Source organism: Arvicola amphibius, chromosome 2, assembly GCF_903992535.2.
Source record: "Arvicola amphibius chromosome 2, mArvAmp1.2, whole genome shotgun sequence".
In the NCBI taxonomy this organism is placed as follows: Eukaryota; Metazoa; Chordata; class Mammalia; order Rodentia; family Cricetidae; genus Arvicola; species Arvicola amphibius.
This window is the reverse complement of record NC_052048.2, coordinates 170,467,683-170,483,841: the sequence shown is the minus strand read 5'-3', so window position 1 is coordinate 170,483,841 and position 16,159 is coordinate 170,467,683. Positions and strand designations below refer to the sequence as shown.

At 36.9% G+C, this 16,159-nt stretch overlaps 1 protein-coding gene across 1 annotated transcript in view; it reads right to left on the bottom strand.

The window, feature by feature from the left end:
- Ptprz1 (protein tyrosine phosphatase receptor type Z1) overlaps positions 1-16,159 on the bottom strand; it is a 130,687-nt gene that overhangs the window by 37,594 nt on the left and 76,934 nt on the right. The window contains exons 12-14 of the mRNA XM_038319429.1: positions 13,388-13,434; positions 5,822-9,380; positions 1,270-1,414 (exon numbers count right to left, since the gene is read on the bottom strand). Of these exons, the coding sequence (XP_038175357.1) occupies positions 1,270-1,414; positions 5,822-9,380; positions 13,388-13,434 (3,751 nt within the window). The remainder of the gene's footprint in view (positions 1-1,269; positions 1,415-5,821; positions 9,381-13,387; positions 13,435-16,159) is intronic.

Sequence of the window (16,159 nt, the reverse complement as noted above, 5' to 3'; positions counted from 1 at the left end):
CATCATCAAACTCTTCTTTTCCGAGAACTGGTTTTACTGACTTGTGTTGTGTCCTTGGTAAATTCATGAATTAGCTGTCTGCTCTGCTTGGTACAAGAGAGGAGCTTATTAACAGGTAACTATCCTGGTCCTGTAAAGGTTTTGAAGGATCAGTGAAAAGTATGAGGGTATATTTCAAATTCAAAGCCAATTATAAAAAGTTTTAAATGCCTTTGCTTCTTTTTTTTATAGCACAGAAAATAATGTTTAATATATGATAGATTACATGCTTAAAATGTGCATATTAAATTCCTGTGAGTTTAATGAATATTTGAATAAATAGTGCATTTTGGAACAGTAGGATACAGGAAAAATGGTAACAAAAACAGTTGGGTACTGGATCTTCACAAAAGTATCTTTAAATGTCTAGGTGGTTATTAATTGTATATACACAATGAAAGAAAGGATCAAATACATTTTTTAATATTTCCTTTGGCTTTGCTAATTTTTCACAAACTTGGTCTGAATGATAAAGAGGGAACTTCTCAACCAATATGACACTAAAGAATTCTTGAGATCAGGAACTTAAGTTAGACAACATTAAAACACGGGCACTCTCTGTATCCAAGTGCAAACTCCTAATATTCGGTGAATTTGTAAAAAGAAACAAAAAACCAAGCTAACAGCATGTTTTCTATTAAAGCAAGCAAAACGATCATAGTCATAGGATAACATGTACTAGAAAGAAATTGTCTTTAATATCATCTTTGACATATAAAACCAAAGTGGCAAGGGTCCTTCCGCTATTCTTTATAGCCATTTATCATATTTTTATATTTTTGTTGCTCAGTTTTGCTTTTGTATATAGGCTATTATTTTCCATTAATATACACAGGGATATAAATCTTATAAAAACCCATAAAATATTTATTAATATAAAACTGTTTTTCTAAGTAATAACTCTTGTATTTATAACAGTTGACAGAAAGCTGATTATCAATGGTAAATGCTATGCTGATGTTAGAATGTTAATTTGGTTAATATAAAAGTACAGCTGTCGAGACACCTTAATAGACATTAACTAAGGTCATGGTTCTTCCATTTGCCTTCAATTCTTGAAGCACAGAAAATATCGACCTTTAGATTTCTAAGTTTACCTTCTTCACAGGTGAATAATTAATAACAGCTTTGACGTAAAGGGAATTCTGAATAGATTTGGAGAGTTTTCAGATTAAATATAGGCAGAAGTCTGAGCTCTAATAATGTAAATTTCCAAAACACTCAACTTACCTCCAGTAGATGAGAATACCAACAAGAACCATTAGACAGATAAAAGTCAGTGCTGACACGATCACAAGGGGGACAACGGCCTTCTTCTCAGATTCCAACCCCTCAGCTAGACCAATACGAGACTCATGGCTACTATTACTGGCCTCTGTAGTCGGAGAAAATTGAGAGAGGTGAGATTTAAGATGGAAAAGAAATGGTATTTTCCAGCTGGTTAAGTGCAGCCTGAATTGTTTCTACTTACCTTTAGAGCTCTGACTCTATGATGCAAAGGTTGTTTAGACATCAGTTTAGGTAAAATAAAGCTTAAACATTAAGGCAAGATATTAGAGCTATTAAAAAAAATAAGCCATCAGAGGTAACGGAGTTATTGCAGGAGGACCTGGAACCAATACTGGTTGGAAAAAAAAATTGCTCATCATTTATCTGAAGTATCAACCTTAGAAAATTACTGTTAAAGGTTAGGGAATCACAGTGTTACTAAATCACTGTATGTGACCTTGATGTTCTAAAACTAATTTTATGTATGTATTAACTTTGTCATTTGGTAAGCCAGTAAGAAAAATAGATAATTAATTTTCAATCAGGCAAACATTCAATTTTAAACATAGGTTGATTTAGTGTTATTTTCAAAATTCTTTTAAATATGTTTCATTATTTGAGAATTTCATGCATCCATTTAATGTGTTTTGATCGGGTTTGTTTTCAAATTTTTGTCTGCTGTTTTTCTATCAGAAACTGAACATTCGCTATTTAATGTGAACTTAAAAAAGCATGCATTTAAGAAATTGTTTTCAAATACACTTGTGGACTGAAAACATCTGAAGACAGAACTTGAGTTAATATAAAAGTTGGTGAGCCACTACTTTCATGTCCAATCAGATACTCTATGGTGCAATATCTTTGAAAAAATCACTGTAACTAAGTTCTAGGTTACTTTATAGGTTGTCAAAATACATAAACAAGAACTTCAAAACTGTGGATGTTGGTAAAGAGCTTCGATTCTCTGGTTTGAAGGGTACTCAGTGGAAAGCCAAGACAATTATTGATGAGCGCTCCTCTAACTCGACCTGACCCCAGTTGCTGTCATGAACAGGTGCTGAGAGCACTAACTTGAAGGTCCCATCAAAGTCTTCACACTTCCAGCATTTGATATAATTAGTGGTGCATACCAAATATTTCACTGGCCACAAATATGAAGAGTTAATTTCAAATATGTGATACCCTTTAAACTTTGGGAAGATCAAAGCTCCTATAAATGCACATATGACACCACTATGTGTCTAACTGTGAAGAACTAGTTTATCATAACAGCTTCCTGCATAACTAGAGTTGAGAACATAGGCTTAAGAACTTGGATCCATTCCTATGGAAAATGTACCAAAGAATACAAATGATACCCATATTTCCCAGGATCTGATAACCATTTAGATTAACTATCTTAGTTAGAAAAAAAAGTGAAATTCAAAGATGTACCTAAAAATTTATAAAACCATATAAATAAATGATAAAATATGATAAACCAGCCAATATTTGTATTGTGGTTAATATTCCTGTAAGAAAGCCAAAGTTTTGAATATTTTAATTAGGTCATCCATATGCGCTGGCCATTATGTTCTCTGTGGAGACTCATGTAGACTCATAAGTAATCTAATGATCAATATACTGAAATGTCCTTATAACATTTAAAATGGCATTTTGCTTCTTCCATGGCTATCTTTACATGTTTCCTATTATAAATATTACCTGAATGGAAAGAGATTGTGGGGAATAAATGAAATGACCTGTTTGTAACCTTTGGTATGCAGTGATTCCAAAGGGTGGTTAAATTCTCATTTACACCATCATCTCCAAATTGTAACTCCTTAGAATAAAAGTGACAAGATCACCTGGAATGTCTTAAGATTGTAAATTTGAGGTGCTCCTGAAGCCCCACTAGATTGTCTGGAGAGAGTGCATGTTCAAGTTTAAGAACAAAAAGTATGAGTTAATGAAGTTTACATAAATTCTATGACCACACAGATTTACTGTAATATACACTACAAACGCACACATATACACATGTATACATATATGTGTATATAGCCAATTATATAGCTTAGGCACATATACATACAAACATGAAAGATGTCAGGTCTTACGTGTGATGTATATGGAAAATATGTATCTTAAAAATACATAATATGAATGCAATTACATTTTATATGCTTGCATTATAAACACACACTATCTACCATCTTTCTTTTTTTCTTTCTTTCTTTCTTTCTTTCTTTCTTTCTTTCTTTCTTTCTTTCTTTCTTTCTTTCTATCTATCTATATATCTTCTCCATAAACATTCCTCTTAAGTTCTTGGGGAGATCTGATCTTCAAGGCTGTAGTTGAGGATTTAGAATGATTTTATAGTATTTACATATTATTGAAAACTAGGCATTTTGTACAGGATGGCATACCTTATGAAAATACAGTCTGCTAGCAGCTTTGTATGTTACTGAGAGTAACAGTTGTCTTATTTTCATTTATTTGAGACTAAAATATGTGCTTTGATAGAACTTATTAGATAGGTTACTTAACAGTAATTCAGTTAAACAATAAAGAATAAGATTGACATTTTAAAGGGCTGAGAATAAAAGAATATAACTTTCATGTGAAAATTTAAGCATAATATATATTTTATTGTTCTCTTTCATATAAGCATGTTCTAAGAAAGACACTAATAATACATTTTCAGGGTTAGTTTTGTATTGACTCTTTACGTGACCTAGATCAAGTATCTTTTAGTCCGTGTTTGCACACAACACACACATACACACACCCTATTTATATTTATATTAAGAAATAATATGTAAATTTTTCTACATCTCAAATACCATAAATGCTAAGTTTCAAACTAGGGAATATTCAATAATTGGATATGACAAACTCTACATTAGTTTTACAGATACAGTTTTTAAAATGCCAATTTCCCCCTAGTCTTATTTGATCCTAACTCCTCATTAATGATATTTCATGATGATGGATGTTATATTCATATTGCTTTGTCTTTGTTATTTGGGGAGCTTATACTTAACGGCTAAATAAATCTTATTAGTGTGTACAAGAGAAATAGTTTCCTTCAATAATTCTAGATGTAGTGCTTTATTATATATGTGTTTAATTGGCCTTTCCATAACAGTATAATCTTGCAAGGAAGAAAAATAGATTGACTCATGATCTTTCCCTTTAAAATAAATCTAGAGATGTAAAAAGAAAAACAAGCACTATAATTAGGAAGATAACAATTTGCCTATAGATAACAATACTACTGACTATAATAACCCATGGACTCATCATTCCCTCTCACACATCAGTTCATACATTGAGGCTGAAAGCCATGTTAAATGGACATCGAGTCAGAATACAGGAAAAAGGAACTTCCCTATGTAAATATATAAATTCTTAATTGCTTTCATACTAAAGAATAATAACTAATTTGAATGATGAAAATAATCCAAAGAAAACATTTTAATGACATTGGTTCTATACTCTGAATTTTGAACATTAAATTCTGTGCAATTACTACCCAATATTACATTAGATTATCTTTTGACCTGCTAAGATTTAAATGCATTTACTGAATATTAAAGAAAACACCTTATCAATTAATCAAAGCAAATTATATTTTTTTATAATGAAGTCTATGGAATTACCTAGTTATTCATATGCGTAATGAAATTAAACTTGAGTTTTGTTACCATGGACATTTAAAGCACACATCTGTATTGTATATTGCAATCTGCTCCAAGAAACATCTGGCCAACAAACCAATTTGCTTAAAATATATTAACAATGAAATGCATCTCTACAGAAAATGCTCCAGGTTTTTTATTTTTACATCTTGTCACACAATACCTATATGTACTATGCATATTCATGTCTACTGTTTAAGTAGGAATGACAAATATTTTAACAAACACAAAGTGGAATTATTTCACTGGTTTATACTGCCCTCTTTAGGCAACAGAAAGAAACTCAAAGAAAGATACTTTTAAAACAATATGTTTATAAAGATCTTGCTTAACTAGTAAACCTTGTGATTCTTTTTTGAAGCTCCCCCAGCTCTTCAGGACATGTGAAGTGTCTCCTTGCTTTCCATTGGTGCACAGGTGCTTATAGCATATTACTGAGATTTTTTTAATCCAAAAGGATTAGTTTACAAGTTATTTTAAGATACAAATGTGAACATTTAAATTGTCTAAACAGAGCACACTGCATTGTAATGGACCAATGGTGTATTATGAACACATAATTGATTCTACACACAATAGGAATCCTGTAGGATAAGAATTAGTAACAAAACATAAAAATTGTATTGTTGAAGGTAATTAAATCAAGGGCCAAAATATGTTGAATATTCATATAAGTATAATGATGTCCTTAGGAGCTTTAAATTGATTTGTTGAGTGCTTTGATTAAAAGTGAAGATCTGGTGGTGATCTTTCCTTCCACGGTTCTTCTATTTTACTTTCACAGCAAGAAAATTAGCACATCTCGTTCTATCTCTCTGCTCATAACTAACCTGCCTCTGAACTGTTGGATACTTCTGAGTGCCCACTATTAACAGACGGTGTGGAGGACCGTGGCGATCCAGGAGCTATGCCTGTGTCGTCTGCTTCCAGGACACCATCAGCATCCTTTCCGTTAACATCTGGAAACCCGAAATCTGCGGGAGTCTCGTTATCACTGAGGCTATCTGAGGTGCCTTGCCCTGACCCACTCTCTTCATCGCTTGTCAAAACTCTCCAGGCTTTAGATTCTGGGGTGAGAGGAGGGACAGCACTGCCCGTCGGAATGTTACTCTCCTCGTTCCCCTCGTTGTTCTTCTGGGGGAGCATAGCTGTTGGTGGTGATTTATCAGGACTTTTGTCCACGCTAGTTACACCTGCACCTCCATTTTCTTCTTTGGGATGATTCTCAAACAGCAAATGGGAAATTGGGCTACTCTGATCCACAGGACTGTTTTCCTGGGTGTCTGAGTCATTCATGACCCTTTCTGGTGATTCTCTATAGGGTGAGCATGACATACACTTATTTATGGGAAAGCGATGACTATCTATGTCACCATAATTATCATCGTAGTCATCGCCATCTTCGCCTCCCACTAAGTCAGCATCAGAGCTGGCACCGTGAGTCAGTGTAGAAGTGGATTTAGAAGGAAGATGTAACCTGGCTGTGGTGACAGCAGCATCTCTGCTGGGGGAAACAGTTGAAATGGAAATGGACCCACTTCTTAATGGAACAGAATGGTCAGCAGACACAAGGACATCAGAAACAAGCGTTGGAAGGCCAGCAAGTACCTTATCAGTACTAGAACTTTCAGGGGGCATGGAAACTCCCTCGGAATACACAAGCTTGTTTAGAAGTGTATTTTGTGGCCCATCAATCGAAATAACAGGCGTAGCAAATGCACGCCCCTCTTGCGGAGGGAAGGCCTGGCTACTGTCCGGATGTGCAGTATGGAACAGCTCATCGTTACTGTACAAGGACGGCAGCACTTGCTGGGGACTTGCGCTCTTACGCAAACCTTGCTCAGAGTATTTCTCAAGTGTGTAGGGAACTGTTAAACCTTGAAGTGAAGTGGAGTGCGTATTAGAAGGTGACACATCAAGGACGGGTGCAGAGGCAAGGTGCAGCGTGCTTCCGCTTGAAGCAGACTCTGATGCCATGGGATGCACCATGGAAGAGCTACTTTGTTCACCCTTGGGGGTTTCAGCCAACGCTGGAGCGCTAGGCACAGATGGAAGAGCAGTTTTAAGCAAGGTGTCAACATCAGAAGCCTGAAAGGAAGGTTGCAGCAACGCTTCAGTATTAAAAGGAGACGCGGCCTCAGAGAGCCAGGGCTGTGTTGAAGGATGTAACACTTCACTGGGAGCACGGTCAGAGAAGACTGGCTCTGCGTTTGCGCTAAGCGCGGGTTTAAGCCAAGTGTCACCAAGTGCTTGAGATGCAGTGTGTGCAGGGTGAACTGGGAAGTGATTTTCTGGAACGTGACTAATCTCATGACCAAAAACCTTAGTGAGGGGATGAGCAAGAGACTCTGGCAACATGCCATTTATGCTAGAAGTAGGAACGGAGGTTTCTTGGAAAGCTGTATCCCACTTATCTACAACAGCAGACATCTTTGGCATGCCTGTGCTTGCAGAATGGTACCCCATCTCACTGACAGAAGACATTTTCAGTTCAGTCTCATTCTCATACATCACTTCACTTCTAGACAGCGGCTTAACATCATCACCAAACACAGATGTCGTATATGTAAATTCAGCTACAGAAACAGGTGACGAAATGTTAAGAGTTCTCAGCCCATCTGTGTCAGGTAAAAGCAATTCATTATCGGAGGATGCTCCAGACCACTCCTCATCACCAGAGAAGGCAGTAAGAGACTGCAGTAGATATGCAGTTGGAGTAACAAGTGAGGACACAGGCATTAGGGTATGGCTAGGACTGATAAGTAAGGGCCCCTGATCGGCTACACCGACAGATTCATGCACAGGTATTGCAGAACTGGAAGAAACAGTGAGCACGTGGTGGGAGCCCTCAAAGGCGTGGAAAACTTCAGGCCCTGAAGAATATGCATGCATAACGACATCGCTGCTGGGTGACTCGATTTGAGAAACCATAGATGCTTTATAAAGGACAGCAGATTCACTACCAAATTCCAGCGTCTCTGAAGCAGCAGCGTGAGCGGTGGCCTGATGCGACACCACAGCAGAATACTGACCAAGGCTGGGCTCTAGCAACACATCACCCCCAGCCACCAGCAGAGAAGCATGCAAAGACAGCGTGTCCCTCTCAGCAGCTGAAGGAACTTGTGGAAGGGTGTGAGAAACCGGATGCAGATGGCGAAACAGTTCACTACTGAAGGAAGCAGAGGAAAACGGGGGCAAAGATGCACCGCCATAGGAAGACAGGGTGGATTCAAACGACACACCGACACTGGGAAATACAGGCGTAGCATGCAAGGCTGAATCACTACTCGAAGCAGCGGGGGTAGTGTTGAGGGTCTGATTGTCAAGCAACAAAGGGGTGACTAGTAGAGGAAAGACTTCACTACTGTAGGGAGGTTGAAGAGGTGTCTCACCATTGTATACGGGTTGCGTTGTCTGTGAGTGGAGTACGTTGAGAGTGGGAGCCAAATCAAGTGGTCTGGAGGACGGCGTGAAAGCATGCGGTGTGACTTCGGTTGGGAGGTAGGCAAAGGTAGAATAATGTGGCATTTCCGTATCTGTGACTGAAGGGCCCTGTGACACCGTGGCACCTGGAGAAAACGACTCGGTTGTCTCCCCAGATTCATCAATATGTAGGTCTGTGGAGTTAACCTGGAGGAAGCTCTCTCTGCCAGACCCAGTCTCAGGCTGAGTGGGTAGATCTGTGGAGCCAGGAAACCACACACTCCCGTCAGGAGACGGACCCTTCAGTGACTCTTCTGAGCCTGACGCAGCTGAATCCTCTGAAGCACTTCTTGTCGATCCTGGCTTCAGAACGTTGTAGGTGATTGCATCAGGCATTTCTGAAGAAGATATATATCCATGGGATATATTATCGGAGAAAAAAGGGACAGGAGAGGTGGCAGGACTAGAGCCTGAAGAATCGTCTCCCCTATCAAGCCTGAAATGAGTCAGTAAGTTTTCTTCCTCACCGATGTCAGTGGATAACTCTTGGTACTCTGTTATGGAAACCATGTTTAAAGATTCTGCAGTCGCAGACAAGTTCATCTGCGGGAAGACAAAGAGAGTTTTAGATCCATCATTTAAGGAGGCTGAAGTACCTTCCACACTGTGCGGTGGCAGCTTAGTTCCAGTCTGAGAAGGCAAGGACATTTCTTTTTCTGTATCTGATTCAGCAACTTGTTGGGAAGTAGAATTTAGAGATGTGTGGAGAACATCACTCTTTGCAGAGAATTCACTTCCTCTCGTTGGAGATCTGTTAGTCTTCGCTTCGTTATATTTAGTCCCTATGTGATTGTAGTGAGTTGTGGTAGTAACCTGGGGTTCCTTTTTCCTTATCTGATTTGTGGAACTGTCTCTACTGGGATTCAAGCCATTGTTTTCTTCATTATCTTTTCCATACTCTTCCTCCTGTGAAAGGAGAAAAAATTTTAAAGGAGCATTAAGACATTAGAGAAAAAAGCTAAATATCTTACACAACATTATACTATGATTCTACACTTGTAGGACCTTAGTGACTTCTGATCCTCACAGGACACCATTCTCCTATTCTAGTCTAGTCTAGTCTAGTCTATTCTTCTATTCTATTTATCCTTTGGATTTATTTAATACACATTTGTTGTATTACTTTTATTTTATATTCACTAGGGAAAGCAATTAAACTAAATGAAGCCACTTTAGTTATGACTGCCTTCATTTTAATGCTGCATATTAAGAGAACAAAATAATACCGCAAAAATTATTTGCTTTATAATCTGACCCAGTTTTGCTGAGCACCGTTGTTCATCTTAGTAGGATCGAATTTCTACCCTCTCCCTCAGTATTTAAAGTCCAAGAATCTGCCTAGCTCTCTGATGTCACTCCAGACTAAGCCCAATACTGACCACTGATCAAGCCTTCCACTTCCTGTTCTTTCTCTCATTCTTAGCAGATGATACTCTTGTTCATTTTCCAAGGAAAACAGAAGCCAGGAGACAAAAATCACATATGTTACCAACACTGAAAACACCCCTCAACTCAGTCACCCCTACCCCTACTGTTCTATTGTTTCTCAGTAATTGCTAGCCTTTCCTCCAAAGGCTCATTCCTGCATCTGTGTAGCAGTGGACTTTTTATTGTCTCCTTACAAACTGAACACAGTTGAGCATCCCTCATATTCTCAAATTATCAGATTATTCTAACCAATTTAAGTGAATTCAGATCTCATCTGTTGAAAAAGAACATAAAAAAATCTCAAATTTAACCTCATTTATCATTTTACTTTTCTTTCCCCTTCTGAACCGAATCTCCCAAAAGATAAATCATGTATTGCTATACATGGCCTAATAATTTCTATGGACCCCACACTAATATTCATCTTTGCTTATGTTCTCCACCAATCCACTTTATCATACCATGCCATAAACCATGAGGATTTCCATAGCAATTTAATGGAGCCTGGTGGGACTCACCTATTTTTTTCCCAAAGCATATTTTGGGGGGAAAGCTTTACACTCATCATGCACATATACTTTATGTGATTTCTTTTCTAGCAGATTGAAAAATTTCATGACTTTCAAAGAAAACACCTCTTAGAATCCGAGGGAAATGATCGACCATTCTCCAAGATTTGCTAGATTCTGTAGATTCTGTGAGGCACACCTTGAGCCACCATTTCAAGAATATATTGTTCATGCTCTATGATATATATATATATATATATATAAAACGATTGTAAATATTTTAATCAATGCTCTTCTTGTAAGTTCTCATAGAATTGTAATTTCTATTCTTTCTTTTGTGTTACCACACCTGTTTTCTCAACTTTTCCCTTTTGAATTTGAAGCTTGAAAGCTCTGATCATTCAGAGGTGTCTACTTTTCACGGTGATGCTTTTCTACCTAGAAAGGATCTAGGTCTCATTACAATACTCAGGACTTAAAAACCATCGTGGATACAATCCACACCCTTCTCAGCCTCTCTCATTCACTCCTGCATGAAATGTAAGACTAGAAGGTATTGGGAAATAAGCAGTGGGTGAGGTGAGTGGTATTTTCAACCTATCTCAAAGTCATACTGTAGGAAAACACACTACTAAATGTTGCTGTTCAGACCTGACCATATACATTGATAGTTAATTTCTATAAGCTGAAAAATGCTGATTTGTAAAGTTAAATTGGCTAATCACAGTACCTGGACCTAACGCTTAAAGTCCCATGTATGTGATGGTAGCCGACTCCTTTCCCACAGCAATGCAAACTGTGTTATTTTTTTTTTTTTTTACATTATAAAATGGGATTGCTGCTTCTTTGGATGCTATTGCCATGGGAAATCCCACAAATATGTAATACCCTTTGTTTCTCTGACAGAACACAAACCTTCCTGACAAGGAAATAATGATTTTTTTTTTAAAGTTCTACTGAGCCTTCTCACATACATTTCTCTGTGAGCTATGTATTCTCTCCCTTTATTTCCTGATTCCCACAATTCTTCACTCTGTTGTGCTAGGAAGTGGAAAGTAGGAGAGTGAGAATATTGCCCAGGAGCTTGGTCACTTATGTTTTCATCACAGGATGGCCCTGTCCTTCCATAGTGGTCTTAGCATCTGCTGGGAGACAGTCTCTACATCTTCTCACTGACTTTCAGATATATAGCAAACAGTCTCTGATAGCTGTAGGTCCAAGTGTACAAAGCCACCTTTTGACATCCATTGGCATTCTCAAACACCTTTGAAAAGGGATTATTATTATTATTATTATTACTATTATTATTATTATTATTAAATCAACCTCACTGAATACACTTGTCTGTTTATCTGTTTCTTGTTGGAAACTGAACAGATATGCTGGATTATTCTCCCTCTTCCTGTAGAGAACACGATAACTAGAACACGATACACTGTGGAGGTGTAGCTCGCAAACACTGCAGCTGACTTCTCTAATGAGCAGATCTGCTTCTTTGTAGTCCATGTAGCTGGTGACACTTAAATAACATGCTAATTAAATATATATTATATACAATCTCCTTTAGCATCTCTAACCTTACAGTGCTAGAATTTATAGCCTAGTCACAGAACTAAATGCTATAATAAACAAAACACAGTAGTTTTATATAGAAACTTGCTAGTAATTAACATTGGAACATTTCAAACAACTTCATATACATCTCCTGAGGCATCTGTAGTGTCAATATTAATTACTAATAAAAAACAAATAGGGAATTGTAATTATGGCTATTATAATGAAAAATAATTGTATACTACATTTCATACAAAATGGAACACTATATTTGCTAAATTACTACAACAAGGGCTTGTTTCAGTTTATCAGATAAAAAGAGTTAACTTGGCAGCATAGCAAAAAAGTATTTTCATTCTTTTGACTTGATTTTGTTAATTTTATCCATTATTTGTATATATGTGAAAATGAGTATATAGTCACACACAAAAAGCTATCCCTAGATGAATTTCGTGAATTCTTGTTATAAAGTAGAATGAGTATTTATATTTGGGTAAAACAATCCATTGTAAGAAAGGTTAATGATAGATATATAAATCATTGAGGTAACTTTTTCTGTAAAATGATAGCCTGATTTCAATTCATTACTGGGTAATGGTAATAATTATAATTTTCTCTGTTCCTACACAATTTGTACATATGCACATGTTTATATCATTCACAGTACTTGGTTTGAAAATATAGTTTCAGTTACAATGAACAATACATTTGTGGTTAGGTTGAAATATACATTTATCCAACAATTGTTTTCTCTCATGTCAAAAAGTAAGATAAAGTTAAAATTTGTTGATATTCTCAAATGGTTATTCAGAGGACATGTTGCTAGAAACATATACTTTTTATGTGAATAGCTCAAATACAAAAAATATTCTATCTATCTATCTATCTATCTATCTATCTATCTATCTATCTATCTATCTATCTATCTATTTGGGTTTTTCGAGACAGGGTTTCTTTGTGGCTTTGGAACCTGTCCTGGAACTAGCTCTGTAGACCAGGCTGGTCTCCAACTCACAGAGATCTGCTTGCCTCTGCCTCCCAAGTGCTGGGATTAAAATATTCTATTTATAACCTGGTCCATATTTATTATTAGTTTGTCAATGGCTATTTATAAACTGTAGCAATTTTAAAAACTATAAAAATATTACTAGAAAAAAATAGGTAGCTACAAAGATCCAATCTAGCTGAAACCTATAGCTACAATTATTTGTAAAGCTGATTAGTTTTTCTTTATAACCATTTTTGGGTGTTAAACTAATCAAAACATCTTCCAGGTTTTTCATAAATCACATATACTGAGTGTGTTGCATTAGCACATAGTAACTAGCAGTGAATCATACAACAGTATCTAAAATCCAAGCAATAATTCTAAGTAGGTTTATAAACTTTTTTAAAAATTGAATATAAAAATGGCTATGATACCTTGATGATTTCTTCAGATCCAATTAACTCAGGAAATAGATCAAGTTCTACAAAATTAAAAACAATATTATTAACAGTGTTCATTTAACTCTTGCAACCTTATAAGCTTATCTTTGGGTAGAAAGAGAGAAAGTTTTTAAAAAAGTGAAAAATCACTAGGTTTGAAAATATAATAAAAATGCCACATTTTAGCTTTCAACACTAGTTATCAACCCATAACATAGCAACAAAAACTGACATATGACATTGATTTCTCTCTTCTCCTCAAACTGTCTTCCCCAAGCCCAGCCCAACTCCCACCAAGGCGGAGGAGAAAGAGGACATGGCAGAGATGTAAAAACAGCCACCAGGGCATCTTTGGAGCTGCCAGGACGAGAACTGAGGGGTGACAGAGACTCTGGTGGGATTCTTTTCCTCAAGTTCTTCTGATTAAGAGCACTTGTACTTATTGAATGCAGGCTCCTGCACCAGGTAAGAGGGAGAACTCTTCATCAGCAAGCCTCAGCATAGGTTGGCACCATGGAGAACTGGGCAGAAAGATTCCTTTGTATGTTCTCCAGGGAAACTCAGTAGTACCATTTACACTATTGTAGAGAATCAGTAAGCGATTCATTCAAGTCTGCTTTTTATTTTCCCAACCAATTAGAATCAACACATTTTTGCTGTTGCTAAAGAAGACCCATTAGCAAGTGCTAGAATAGGCTACAATCCCAGTGATGTAGCTCAGTGGTTGAGTGCTTGCCTGAAAAAGATTAAAACCTGGTTCTTGGTGTACAGAAAGGAATCTAGCACACAAACCAATTACTGGGAGTTGATAGCTATTTCTCAGTCTTCAGCCAACTGTTGGGCTTATTAGCATGAGGATACAGAGAGAGTTTGGGGCATTGTTTCAATGATGTCTTGATATTATCCAGGCTGTTATGAAACCACTCCATCGGCAGTTTGTGCTCCACCTTGATGTTGCCTGTGCTCCGTGTTTAAGTCTTTATACAGTAAATGCATATTTTAAAACAATTCCATGGTATAGCTGAACTGACATTTAATATTCATCATATTTTGACTTTCTCTTCAATATCGACTGTCACAAGTTCATTTTTATCATCAGAAATTCGTGAGGTATTAATAGATGTAAAAGTAAAACCGTAGTTGGGTACATGAACTCTATTTAGAAGAGAAATCGCAGCACTGGACTGAGCTCCCAAGGTCCCGATGAGGAGCAGAAGGAGCGAGAACATGAGGGAGAAAGTCAGGAACGAGAGGGGTGCGTTCACTCATGGAGACGGTGGGACAGAACTAATGGGAGATCACCAACTCCAGTTGGAATGGGACTGATGGATCATGCGACCAAACCCGTCTCTCTGAGTGTGGCCAACAGCGGGGGCTGACTGAGAAGCAAAGGACAATGGCTCTGGGCTCTGATTCTTCTTCATGGACGGGCTCTGTGGGAGCCTTCTCAGCTTGGTCGATCACCTTCCTGGACCTGGGGGGAGTTGGGAGGACCTTGGTCTTAGCATAGAGTGGGGAACCCTGATGGCTCCTTGGCCTTGAGAGGGAGGGAGGGGAGGTATGGGTGGAGGGGAGGGGAGGGAAGGGGGAGAAGGAGGGGAGAGAAAGGGGAGAAGGAGGGGAGGGAGGGGGGAGGAGGAGGGAAGGAGATGGAAATTTTTAAATATAAAAAAAAATAAACCATGAGAAAAAAAAAAAAAAAAAAAAAGAGAAATCGCATGATGTCTATAAATGTACTCAGCTCCTATGATTTAAAAGTTAATACTCTTAAAAGCTTAGCTATTTCAGAGTTATTTACCCTTACTAATTTTCTGTACTATCAAAGTGAAAATTCCCAGGATTACATTAAATTCTCCTCAATCATTTTTCCTTGTGAATATCGACTATGAAAGAGTTTCTCTCTCTCTCTCTCTCTCTCTCTCTCTCTCTCTATATATATATATATATATATATATATATATATATATATATATACATATATATATATATATATCCTCTTTACAGAGTGAATACTTAAAATTCACATTTGTGTAATAGCTGATCAAACACAGGTGACAGACTCAGAGGCACATATAATGCTAGATGTATTTAAAAGTAACATTAGTAGACATTAGAACCTTAATATTTCATAATGCAAGGACACAACACTGATAATGTTTGACAGCAAAGTTATTTAATTGTTTTAAGGTAAACCGAGTTTCACAGGTTTTCAAAGTGTAAAAATAATGTAAACTCCAATCGCTTCAGACTGTAATTAAAAACGGAAGTTAATCACAGCATTGGTAGCATGGCATGATGCACGGGGAGTAACGACAGCTCCAGCGATGTAACAATGAGGCCAGAGACCAAGCGCAAAGCACACGGTGTGGATTTGTTTCGCCATGTGTTTAAATTTAACATATATAGTTACCAAAATCCTAAAATCCTTATGTGAAAGTGTCTTTTATACTGCATACTCTTTATATCAGAGAAGAGAATTAAACATGCTTATGATAGTTACAATGAAATCAATATATTTATGAATTATTCATTTAGGAATAATTTACATTTGTAAATATAATTTCCTAGAACGTATCTTAAAATATTTCTTTTCCACACTAAGACGGAAATCTTGAGACTTTTAAATTATTTTCTTAACATGAATTTATGCATGTATTTTAAAATAGTGCTTGAAATAATAATTAATGGACGTTAGTTTATGTTAATATTGTTGTATATGGTGACCAGTAAAATTAGGATGCACAAGCGATAAAGTTGTAAAACAAT